Here is a 13130-nt window from a genome sequence, read left to right on the forward strand (position 1 = left end):
CTGAGTGCAACTAACGGGAAAATCAGGGCATAAGTGCTTCAGCGACAGTGTTCTCGCTATTATGACACTCAGTGCACTAGGCTGTATAGCCTCTTTGGAGGAGTTTTAGTATGAGTTGCCAAGCGTCTTAATAGAGCAGCAGCGACTATGAACACAGCAAACCACCATGTAGACCGCGGTAGGATGGAAGGAACGGAAGGCCATATGGTCAAGCTTGCATGGTGATGTGCAACTACTAAATACAGTGCTTTTTAACCATACATATTTCGTAATAAAAAGTTATGATCGCAGCAAACGTCTCATTTTTAACACAGGAGTAGGCGCGGTGGACATACTTTGCCGATAATAACGTCAGCTTCATAATACTAATTAACAAAACTAATTTATTCGCTTTTTTATTAGTGTCCTAGGTACGATTGTCTAAAGTCAATAAAAAGTTGAGTCACTTTAGCACACGCTAAAGAGGATGAAGGCGAAAGCCTGCGCGCTCACGAGACATAAATTAAATTACTTGGCATTCTCATTCAAATGCGTTGTTACTCCTTGTTATTTGTTTTCTCCCACCAAAGGTCGTGGGTTGGAGTGTCTTAATTAACACCAAAGGTCGTGGGTTCGAGTGCCTTAATTAACTTTGCCTTAATTACCACACCTCTCGTGGGTTCGAGTGCCTTAATTAACTTTGCCTTAACACCAAAGATTGTGGGTTCGAGCTCCACCAAAGGTCGTGTGTTCTAGTCCCTTAATTAACACCAAAAGTCGTGGGTTCGAGCCCCACCAGAGGTCGTGGTTCAAGTGCCTTAATTTGCCTTAACACAAAAGGTCGTGAATTCGACTTCCACCAATGGTCCTTGGTTCGACCATCAATGGTGGCACCGTCAGTTTTTGTGCCATTGAGGAGGAGGAGTAGATTTTAATGAAGAGAAAGGAGGAAAGGTGGGTCTGGAGAGCGTGTCTCTAGCCTGCTACTCCTCAGCGGGGTAAGGGGAACTAGATGCAGAGAAAGGTAGGTGGCAGGTGATTATGATATGGTACATTTGAGCTGCTATATACACGTTGTCCAATACACGAATGCGTGCTGTAGACACAGTACACGCAAGAGTAATCTTGTCCACACAAAAAGTTATCGCGCAAACACATTTCGCACTGTCTGCACGTCTCACAGGTTCTAGGGACGATCGTCTAAACCAGTCTCTCGTAGAAAGTTCAAGAGTGACTTTATGGCACGTTAGGCATGGTCAACTCTTCTCTTGTGCCATTGAGTTTTGTTCTCACCAAAGGTCGTGAGTTCGAGTCCAATCAATGGTCGCGGGTGGCACCATCAATTTTGGTGTCATTGACTTTTGGTTGGGTTACGCCGCACGGCCAGTTTTCTTTTGTAACGCCGGACAACGGACTTTTCCCACTCATGAGGCACTTGAGGCTTTCGCCTTAAACGCAGGCACCGTTTAATGCACACCCATTTTTTTTTCATCTTGAAAATCAAACCTAATTTGCGATATTCATCATCGAATGTCAAAGCTCAATCAAGGCAATCAATATCGAAACCGAGCACGTCCCGTGGTGCATCAGACGGCAGCACCTCGAAAGGAAGTGTGGGTATAAGAATGATGGCAAGTCACGGCAAATCCTGACACGGCACACAGCAGCCCATGCTAGGCAAAGCTGGCCGTATCAGTAGCTGCCGCGACTGGTCGAGACGCTCAGTTTCAAGCTGCCTCGCGCTTCTCTTCACGGGGATTTCTGTCTGATACGATAGCGAGGCCGCTTTTTTCTGCGCTCCCGGCGCACTCGATTTCGATATTGCCTGGATTTACCGTTGAAATTTGATGAATGTTTAGAATTAGCTGCTACTTTCAAGATTTTTATTTTGTGAGGGTACAGTAAAATGTGACTGCCTCTAAATGTGTCATTTAAGCACTGCCCCTAAGACACTAACAAGAAAGTTAATTAATGAGTGGTTGTTAATTAGTATTATGAAGCTCACGTTATTAACGGCAAAGTATGTCCAGGTCGCCTAGAAATCCTTTGCAAAAACGCCACGGTTGATGCGCTCACAAATTGTAATAAAAAATCTGTATGGTCTAATAAAAAGCATTCTCTATACTGCTCATCATAAAAGAAGAGAAAACGTGAACATTCACGTTCCTGAATCTCGCGAACCTTTTACATACGGGGAAACTTCCAACCGTAGTTCGCATAACACACCTGCGCATCAGCCGAGTCTCCTCCCTTCTGTGTGTATATGTGCAAATTTCGCCTCCCTTCTACTCTTGTGTCAGAACATAACGTGCACGTTTGAAAGCGAGCGTAAAGTAGCCTTTCCTCGGAAGATTGTGGCCTTCATTACTTGAAACGCTTCTCTAGTGCAAGAAACTCTCTAAGTGGATGTCTGGCAACCCTGGGCACTGTCACCCTGCTATGCATATCAACGCTTTCAAATTATTCAAACGCAGGGGTTTCAGAAGAGGCAGAATTCGCCACTAGATAATGCGCACACTGAGTGTACAACCCTGCCCCACTCACTACTGTGTGCCAGTTTCTTGAGTTCCTGCGTGCGCGTGTACGTGCGCGTGTACGTGTGCGTGCGTGTGCGCGCGTGTGCCTGTGTGCGTGTGCGTGTGAAGTCAAAAGTAGCGAGTTACGACCGCCAGATAATTATTTAGTTGATTTCGTGCGGCTGCGCGGGCCGACGGGCTTGGCGTCCGATGATGCGACCAGCACTCTGCACCCAAAGCTTTCGTCGGCCTCCGAAGAAAGTATGTTCTGTGCAGGGGTACGACTGCGACACCCGTACGGCTGGCCTTTTCCTGCACCGCTTTCCGCGCCGAAAGCTCGAAACGCCCATCGAGTCGAATTGCGGGACATGTGAAAATACAGTTCTAATGGCAGGCCACGAAACCAAATCGTGCGCCTTTGAGAACAAAATGACATCACTTCTGTTTTTAACGAGTACAGCACGTCACGTTATTTTTTTCTTCCGCCGGAAGTGTTCCCTCCTCACACAGACGACGCTAAGCCCCCGGAACCGCGGAGGAACCGCCGTGTGTTGAACGTATGGGCTTCTATGGAAGCTTAATTCGCTACCAGGTATATTTACCTTGCCCACTCTGCGCCGGAAGGGTTGCTCGAGCTTTCGAAAACGGAAATACGTCCTCGAGCGCCGTTTCTACACACCATAGAAAGGGACATGGCGTGGACCAGTAGCTGCGTTAACTTCGTGGTGGGACCAAGTTAGGCCTCCACAATTAAGGCTGGATCTTACCACTGTTTCATCCTTGAGCTGTTCTTTATTTTCAATACAGTCCACCCCACCGGGTGTGGATTTCTTAGGCAATGGGACAGCGTCGCTTTTCAGGCAGCAGCGAGCGATCGCGCCGAGCCGGACCTCGCGCTCCTCTGTAAAAGGTAATCAAAGTTTAGGACATTGCATGGTGTCTCGTTCGATTTATTTAACTTAACGCGCACGATGCCGCAGACATGGCGGCCGTAAACAATTTTTCCGCTATTTAATTTGTCGTCTATTCCTCCCTTTCGTGGCGAGGCGAAACGGCTTTAAAAATGACATACGGCAGCTACTCAGATTTTGGTCGACTATGCAGCCAACAGAAGCTTTCGCCACTGGTTAGGCCTAGCTCATGGAGGAAGGAAACTGAGGAGAGGCCCTACTCCCTCCGCGCGCTAGGAGAAAAGTGTGGAGGAAATGACGTAGTAGGGTCTCCTTTTTTTTTGCAGATTTTTTATTTCTTTGCTGTGGCGGCCACGCCTTTCGGGCCACAATGGCAGCTTTGTTATTGTTCTGTGCGCTCACACGTGTTGCTCCGTAGGTTTCGTACCGTGGCAAAGGTGCCATGCGGGCAGGTTTGCGTTGGTCTCCGTGTTTTTTGCGCTGCGTTATCTGGACCGTGCTCTACCGGATGTTGCTGTGGCCAGGTGGGACAGGAGGAACTAAAGTTCATGAAATGAACGCGCATGCAACGCTGTACGCAATGTACCGCGCCATGGCAGCGGCAACAGACGAAGGAATATCCGCGGGAAATTTTTCCCTCTTTGGCGGAATCATGCTAACGTGCTAACGATTGTTTAGTATTGCTGCGGAGCGCGCGCGGCCGAGCAGTACGGTTGCGCGCAGCGTGGCGTGGTTTCGTGAGAGATGTAAACAAGAGAGGAGAGCTGGCCCGATAGGCGGAGCAACGCCATGAACAACGCCAACTTCCGGCTTCACTTTAGCTTCACAAAGAGTGGCGTCAGGGCCTCTCCTCAGTTTCCTTCCTCCGTGGCCTAGCTGCATCGTACGGCCGTAACGAAAATTCACTGCCAGTCGACGTGCCATGCAGCAGGTTATCGCGTCAAAGTGGACTCCAGTGTATTCTCTGACCAGTAATGCTCCTCGGTGATAAGGCGTAAGATCACGGGCTAGACTGGTGGCCGGAGGCCGAGATTGGGTCCGCGGGTGACATGCGAGCAACTACCGCGAACGCTTTCGCCAAACTGAAGTTGCGGATCACATATCGGCCAGCGTTGCAGATTAAAAGATCGTGCGCATATATCTTGATCCGGCTCTAGGTGGCGTTTGGGCCAGGAATCCACCAAGCCCATTGACGAGTACGTCCGATAGTAGAAATGAAGGAAAAAGGGTCACTTTTACATTATTTACACAGGCTCCAGATACGGAAGCCCACTCCGTGCAGGAGCATATTAAACGACTGAGTTACATCAGGACAGCTCAGCACCTCTCACTGAACCAAAGGTCTGCGCTTTTAATCCCGTCGTCCTCCCTAGGTGACTAGACTAGGGAATGTGATGACTGTATCGCGGCCAATCACAATCGCCGAATCGGTCGCAATATCCCGCCCATGATATCGCACCGTTCCGCCGAACTCCGCCTCCGAAGATGTACCTTCGCCACCGCAAATGGCGCAAGCGCATAGCAGTCTGGGAATCTGAGGTCGAATCCGTTGCAACGGTAGCATTCGACGTTGCATTCGACGGAAGCATTCGACGTAGCATTCGACGAATTTCATCAATTAGTTCAGGTTGTCAGGTTCACGTTGTCGACTTCTGCATAGGCGCTGCAGTGATGAAAAAAAAAAAAGGTGGGGGAGGGGGGTTGCCTCATGATAAACGTCTAAGGAATGTTCATCGTCGTATTGAGATGTAATAATCTGCACTTCGCGATAATGCGCGACAAGCGAGAGGGAACCGCCCCCGCGGTATCAACATGCATCGCGGTACTTCAAGTATGTGCGTGGTATATCAGTCAAGCACCAGCACAGGGCAACAATAAGTAAATTTTTCACCACTGGCGTTATAAAAAGCAAATAAGCTATTTCCCCCCCTAAAGTTGCCGTTTTTGGACTGCCCGCGCGATTATTCGGACGTTCTTGCGAGAAATTCAAAACGTCGGTCGGCGAATATTCTCATCATCAAGTTTGACATTCAGTATGCTAATTTAACGTTCAGAGGCGAAAGTCCTGACACAAACGAACCCAGTATGTGACGTAGGAGATCATGTAGCACGCCAGCCAAGAAGTCTGGCGGAGCATATAGCAGCAGCGCTACTATTCATTTCCTCGCAATAAGCTACGTCATTTGGGAGGTGAGAGTCTTTGCCTAGACTCCCGCCTATGAATACGAAATTATTCTACTAAGGGTCAAATTCAATTATATTTATCTCGGAACGGAAGTGTTTTTTTAAGAATCAAACAAAATGTAGTTGTCTTCCAAATGATCACTCAAAGTTATGGAATTTATGGAAGAACCAAGAAATAAAAAATAAAAAACTTTTTATTTGCCACCTCTACTTCCTTGCAAGAACTGTGTCTGCCAAAGCAGATAAACTACCTATGCAAGCAACTATTTGCGTATATAGCGCTAGTTTTGTCAAAATTACCTATACTTTAACTTTCGGGGACGTTGCGAGAACAACGAAAAAAATGAAAAAAATAATAAATCGCCGATTTCATTTAGGGGTGCAAAGAAGGAGGGCGTGCCTATATTAGGCTGTGCTGTATGATCAGTCTACGTTGTTTTTCACAGAGTTCTCCGTCTCAAAGGATACACTTAAAGTAGCGAGATCGCACTGAATGTTCCCAAAACGCTGTAGCACGTCCAAGTGATTCCATGCTTTCCTGAGCCACTGAAGTAATGCATTTTAGCTGCTCCGAAAGCTGCTCCGAAATGGAATGCACCAGTAGCATCACTGCCAGCGTGAACACACTCGCACAGTATTGTTTGCTGATAGACACCGGCTGCCGTACAGTCCAGTCGCCTCAGAGAAGCGCAATACATTGCTTTTTGTGGCCTTGTGCGTGCAAGTGTGCTTAGGCCAAGGCCCCAGGATCTTTTCCTCTAATGACTAAGAGCGGTTCGTGAATCTGTGTCCAGATGCTTGGCGACTATGTGCTTTTACAGTGCATAACGATGGTTTTGGTCGTCTTTGTGCATGCGAAGAGGACCTTGTTACGCATTACACAATTATTGAATCTTGCGCTTTTTTTTTTTCTTTTCCCATCGGATGCTAACATTCTAGTTGTCAATGTTTTCTCCAGGGAGAACCAGGTCATCCGGGAGACCAAGGTCCACCTGGTGACTCGTACTTCTTTGCCGGGCCGCCAACCATCCAACAAATACCCGGTGACAGAGGACCGAAGGGTGAAAAGGTCAGTGCAGTAACTGCATTAGTTTCTTCCCGCACAAATATGGCGAGGAAAAATAAATTTTAAAAATACGCGTCTTATTAAATCATTAAAAATGATTGGCAGCTTGTGAAGCTTTTATTTCTTTTGAACTTCCAGGGCGACATTGGAAGCAAAGGTGAACGCGGAACACGTGGAGTGGATGGAGAAACTGTAAGTAATTCAAGCTGCACTGACCATTTTGTTTCATTTTAAAGGTGCCGAGTTCAGAATTTTTCCTCACTTAATTCTGCTGAGCTAAGAACAGCATACATAGGGTCTTTAATTTCTTTTTGGGGGGTTAAGCGTGCAAGCGAATTCATGTCGTTTTGTGCTTTCCCTCTGAAGGGGTCTTTTTCTTTCTTTTTTTTCTTTTTAGTCGAGGCACGCCCTTGTAACATATGGACGACTCGTTTTGCATCGATGCGCTTAACTGGCAGCGTTGCTTAACCTTCCCCTTCAGGATCAATGAGGGCTCGGATCATCAAAAACAAGCGCGATAATTTTGCACGATTGTCTCGAAACTTAAATATTACGAATAAAGATAAAGACCAGTAGTCATTTCTGGAAGACGTAAAAGCACCGTCAAAGATGGCCTATTAAAAGCGTCAGTTATTTCTGGGAAACGCTGCTAAAGTATAAATTATTTAAATGCGGCACCGCGAGTTGCAGACTAAGTAAAGCTACCAAAATCAATATTGTAAAGACGTTCATTAAGCCCACCTGGGCAGCTGTCTAGGGCGTACCATTAGCGATGCGTACGAAAGTACGATAAACATTGGCGTATGCCTGTTTCAGGGCCTGCCTGGCAACGACGGCCTCAAAGGAGAAAAAGGAGACATAGGCGAAGAAGGGCCAAGGGTGAGTGCTGACAGTCCGGCCACTGCGTCTTCATTGCTTCGTCCAACACACACAAACACAAAGATTAGATAGATTTCTCTGAAGCCATGCTTCAACGACTGACTCACTCGCCCATTTGTGGGCACTCTGTGCCGCGGTTGGAACGAGTGAATCTTGTTCCACCTATGACTGACCAACGGGCCGGACATCTGACCGCGGTGACTCATCGCTACGGCGTTCTGCTGATGAGCATGACATCGCGGATTCGATTACACCGCCTGCACTGATCTCATTCTTCATGAAAGCGAAAAAAGAAAACAAAACAAAAAGAGAAAAGCTAATCAGTACTGAGATATCGGTTTATGTTCGAGACAGCCCAGACCTTTTTAAACACGATTCACGTGAGGCAAGGGTGGCGTCCATTTCGATCCACTTTCTTTTCTTCTTTCTTCGCCACTTTCAGTTACAGCACGATCAACACAGTCAATCAAGACGCCTTTTTCACTTCCTTCAATGCATATCGAGTTTCGCTTCTCTGCAGCGTATTTCTTTCTATTTTTCCACCTGCAGGGGAAAAGGGGCAAAGAGGGAGTCGTTGGTCCGTCCGGAGAAAAAGGGCAGAAAGGAGAACCAGGATTTACAGGAATCGATGGTGGTTCCGGTGATACGGTAAGGAAGACCTCGCTAAGCTTTTGTGCCCCTTCTCTTTCTTCTTCTACATTATAAGAAGAGAAAAGCAACAACGTCTTCTTTATAACTTCGGTTTAATACCTTCTGAGAATTCGAAAAAGCCCTCCAGCGTCACCAGATGCTTTCTGACGTTTCGAACAGGGAGAACCGGGAGAAAAAGGAAGAGCCGGAAACTTCGGAACACAGGGACCACCGGTGAGTGTTTCTCTTTATAACTATTTCCAAGTAATGCTTGAACTCCTGAAAAAAAAAAAAAAACACGTAGAGCCATGTCTCAAGACACAGCTTTGCCTGCTATAGATCCCTACAGATCGAACACATACACTGCACCATTTCATTCACAGGCATAAGAATTTACCCGTAGCGAAGTTGCCATAAAGAAAATTAGACGTTGTTCTTGCGTTCTTCAAGCTATACGTTGTCTTTTTACATTGCAGCAAAATATATTTTTATATATATACTTAAAGGCCGTCTATCGCCTTTGGTCAACGAATGCGTCACCTAGATTCTAGGGTCACTAATGAGAATTGTCTAGCAATTGCAGATTGGTAGATGACACTTCTGAAATTGCTAATAGGTTTTTACCCTAAGCTGAGGTTTGGTATGCGAGATAAGACGCCAGCAGTTACGTAGCTAACTTAAGCTAACTAAGCGTTGGGCATTTGGCCGCGGTGTAAAAAAAAAAAACAATTGAAAAGCAGTAAAGTAGAGCGCGCATAAACTTGTTACTTCACCTTCGTCGTAGAGGGATTATGGCTTTTGTATACCGGCGCAAGAGTAGCACGAAATGTGGCATCAAGTAAGTGACGCTATAGCGATGTCAAATGGATGGGCATGATGCAAACCGGATACCCACGGAAAGTGCGCCAAGCAAGTGTTAAAACTTAGATTGTGTGGCTGAGTGCCAGTTCCCTGTTGTCTGGTATTTTGTGCTTCTTACACGTACAGTATTCTGCGTTTTTCGTGCAATATATGACGTTAGAGGGCACGATATCAGCAGTTAAATGCGATCAGCACGTTTAGACACCAGAGAATTGGTATAAATCGCTAAAAGGGAAGCACCGCCCGTGATCGCCTATCCAGACTGTATCACCGACGGAGCTGGCACCTGTACGTCGATTTTAGCGAAAGAAGTAGCAAACAAAGCGCCGGCCAGCTACAAGCACTTTCTATTGCCTAGACGTGCGTTTTCTAGCGCTCAGGGTGCACCGCTCAGTCCAAGGGTGCACCCAAGTTAATATACATGAACAATTAATCCAGTCGCCCTGCAACGAATCTTCAATGCCGTACTCTAAATGCGTGTCAAACTCTATTCATTTAGAACCAGGCGCATTTAAACAGCTCCAACTGCTACATTTAGGGCCCACCAGGACCGACCATAGAGATTGGATCGCCCATACCAGGACCCAGAGGTCCCCAGGGCGTGCCTGGTGATATGGGTCTACCTGGACGCGACGGTAAGCACCTCATTCCCAGCTTACCCCAGATGCTAAAGGCTTCGTCATGCCTCATGTGTACCCGATGACCTGCCCTTCCTGCAGGCGAAAAGGGTGCCACCGGTGCGATGGGCTATCGCGGTACGGTAGGCGAACCGGGTGTACCAGGAGAGGCAGGAACACCTGGACCTCGAGGACTTGCCATCAAGGGCGAGCCCGGAGAGGACGGTAAGTTCACCGCACATTTGAAATGTCCATTATTTCGCGGCAGCTTCTCGCCTCACATCATCCGCAAGCAGCGGAACACACGTCGCCCCATACGTTTGTGTAAATTTTGTAAACGTATACGTAATGAACACAAATAAACGAACATTGTAAGATGTCACGTCACGCCCTTTAGCGCTTCCCCTCACTCCCATCTCTCACCCTCAGCAGTATATTAACACAACCATATCTTTAAAAAGATAATCGAACACGTATTGCGTTTTAGTCATCGTTATAAGCACGGTGTAAGAGTATTTACACCGTGGTTATAAGTTATAACGTCGGAAGCGACATTCTTCTGACAGTGTTAAACGGACTAGATCGTAGACAATTTCCCAAATAAAGATTCTTCTACAATTGTCCTGTGCGCTCGCAGGCTTACAAAGCAACGCGGGCGTTACTTCACTTTACGAAATCGACTGGCCTCGGGGACCGATTGTACGCGTGGTGGGCAGCCCACGTGTTCGCACTGCTAATGCATCCTTCCCTCTGCATTCCTCCCTCTTCTTTCTTTCTTTTCATCTCTTAACCCCCTTTCCCCCTTATAAGGCAGCAAGCCGAAGCGCGTGTGGTTGGCCTCGCTACCTTTCCTCTCTCCTCCTCCTCGATGTTGCTTTGTGCATCAGTAGAGAACCACGGCTTCTTCTTCGTCGTCGTCATCGTCGTTGGTTGTTGTTTGAACGAATGGCCTCTTCTTTTGCCTATTCCACTTTCGTATCCCATACGTGTTCTTCTGCTTTCTCTGCGGAAGGATTTTTCTTCTTTTTTTTTCACATGTGTGTTTCGGCACCGTGCCGAGGTTCTGGCTTTATCTTGTTTGCTTCAGCGCTACCTTCTTACTACCGTGCATTGTAGTGCTCGCCACAATGGCTGGTGACTTGCAATGCAGACCTGATCTTAAGGTTGGGTTTCGTCGATGTCGTGGTAGCGCAGCTGGGCGGAGCTCTAGCGTTCCAACGCGAAGACCCCAGGTCCCACGCGCGCGCGTGCTAATGGTCGTTCCAATGTCCACTGGGCACCTGACTGCCTACATAGACTTGCCCACACAACACCAGCTGTCTGTACGCGCCTGCAGGCTATCCGGGAGTGCCAGGCCTGCGGGGTCAGCAAGGAGCCCCAGGGCCTCAAGGACCGCAGGGAGATAAAGGCCAGCCGGGTCTCACAGTAGTAGGGGCTCCGGGAGAGGATGGCCGTCCCGGAAGAGATGGGCGACCGGGCATGCCGGGTGTACGCGGAGACCCCGGACCACCAGGTGAGAACAAACGTAGTGTGCAGTTGAAAGTATTTTTCTTTTCGGAAAGGCAGGGGCAAATAGAGGGGGGAGGGTGGGGGGGAGGCATTCACGAATGTAAGTGGTGAGCAAAAATAGGTAATAAAGGAAAGCAGTTAACCTATAAGCAGCCTTAGATCGAAGTTTAAAAGAAAGCTTCAGTTATCAAGCAAGAGAACCGATTCTTCTAACAATTTTTCTGTGTTTCTGAGTTTGGTCGACTGTCAGCAACGCAAAAGCAGAACGAATTCAGAGCAACCCGAGAGATCAGTATCTCGTGCCGGTTGATGAACCGCGATCAGTGTCTTTCTCTTTCCTTTTCACCAGGTGACCAGGGCACACCCGGTCGCGGCGTGCCGAGACCTGGCCCCGATGGACCCCCAGGTCTACGTGGACCACAGGGAGACCCAGGCCTTCCAGGCCGGTCGGGTTGGCCGGGTGAAGACGGCCGCCCGGGACCCAGAGGCGACGACTGCGGCCAGTGTTCGTCGGGCAGACCTGGCGATCGCGGTGAACCAGGAGACGACGGCCGCCCAGGTGCGTCACAGCGCCTGCTGTCATTTTTGGGAGTGCGCAACATTGTTTTCTGTCGAGTACTACAGCACGAAATGAGGTAAATGCTGAAGCCAGAAACTCGGTTGACGCACTCTCTGCAAATCTGTGGACAGTGAACATTTGTGTTGCAACTGTGGTTTTTCGTGACCCCCTAAGTACGTTTGCCACTCGACAAGTGCGAAAATGCAAAGAGAGAGAGAGAGACAGGGACATAATAATATATTTAAATGTCAGCTCAAGACCTACTTGGGCTAAATGTGGCTCACTATGTAAGCTTCATGTGCGAATTTCCATAATGAGTATATAACTTTCGCCGATGGCCGGACCTAGTCTTCGAACTTGAAGTCACCGCTTGAAGCCGCTACTTGCCCTGGAGTGTAGTTAGGCTATCGTACTCATCGCACGAGGTGATACACGCTTGGGATTACCTCCCGTGCGCATGCGCAGCCATCCTCTTGAGGAGGTGATTGCGGGCTTTCGGGGTCATTGCGCTGCCGTCACCACTCCGATAAGGCGAACATTTGTTCTGTCATGGCATATCCTGCGGTGCAGCGGTGGCGTAGAGGTAGAACACCCGCCTCGCGTGCAAGAGGTCCGTGGTTCGAATCCCGCTGCCGGCAATCTTCCACCGGATCAAAAAAAAAAAAATCCGCGTGTTGAAAAAATTGCACAAACAGGCCTGGAGTGTGGCCTGATCCCGGTGACCAGAACCGGTAACGCACTCCCTCACCAGAGCAGGATTGGCCACCCTGGTACAGTACTTGGCCACAACTTCCTATATGAAGACAACAATCAAACCCCGGCCCCTCAGTCCCCAGCAGCTGCGAAGCAACTGACCACGGCGGCGGTCAGACCTGCGACGCAGTAGAGGGTGCTAAGAATCACTGGCTCCGGACAGGCCGCCATTGGAATATGAACCTGGCAACGTTTAACGCTAGAACGTTATCTAGTGAGGCGAGTCTAGCAGTGCTATTGGAGGAATTAGAGGGCAGCAAATGGGACATAATAGGGCTCAGTGAAGTTAGGAGGCCAAACGAAGCATATACAGTGCTAAAAAGCGGGCACGTCCTGTGCTACCGGGGCTTAGCAGAGAGAAGAGAACTGGGAGTCGGATTCCTGATTAATAAGAATATAGCTGGTAACATACAGGAACTCTATAGCATTAACGAGAGGGTGGCAGCTCTTGTTGTGAAACTTATTAAGAGGTACAAAATGAAGATTGTACAGGTCTACGCCCCTACATCCAGTCATGATGACCAGGAAGTCGAAAGCTTCTATGAAGACGTGGAATCGGCGATGGGTAGGGTGAAAACCAAATACACTATACTAATGGGCGACTTTAATGCCAAGGTAGGCAAGAAGCAGGCTGGAGAAAAGGCAGTGGGGGAATATGGCATAGGC

General features: G+C 48.2%; 1 protein-coding gene across 1 annotated transcript in view; it reads left to right on the top strand.

Annotated features, from left to right (window-relative positions):
- LOC126547671 (uncharacterized) overlaps window positions 1-13130 on the top strand; it is a 130001-nt gene that overhangs the window by 40606 nt on the left and 76265 nt on the right. The window contains exons 10-18 of the mRNA XM_055063182.1: window positions 6549-6659; window positions 6795-6848; window positions 7473-7535; window positions 8085-8183; window positions 8346-8399; window positions 9565-9661; window positions 9746-9868; window positions 10980-11156; window positions 11502-11711. Coding sequence (XP_054919157.1) covers window positions 6549-6659; window positions 6795-6848; window positions 7473-7535; window positions 8085-8183; window positions 8346-8399; window positions 9565-9661; window positions 9746-9868; window positions 10980-11156; window positions 11502-11711 — 988 coding nt within the window. The remainder of the gene's footprint in view (window positions 1-6548; window positions 6660-6794; window positions 6849-7472; window positions 7536-8084; window positions 8184-8345; window positions 8400-9564; window positions 9662-9745; window positions 9869-10979; window positions 11157-11501; window positions 11712-13130) is intronic.

This window comes from Dermacentor andersoni, chromosome 1 (assembly GCF_023375885.2).
Source record: "Dermacentor andersoni chromosome 1, qqDerAnde1_hic_scaffold, whole genome shotgun sequence".
NCBI classification, from domain to species: domain Eukaryota; kingdom Metazoa; phylum Arthropoda; class Arachnida; order Ixodida; family Ixodidae; genus Dermacentor; species Dermacentor andersoni.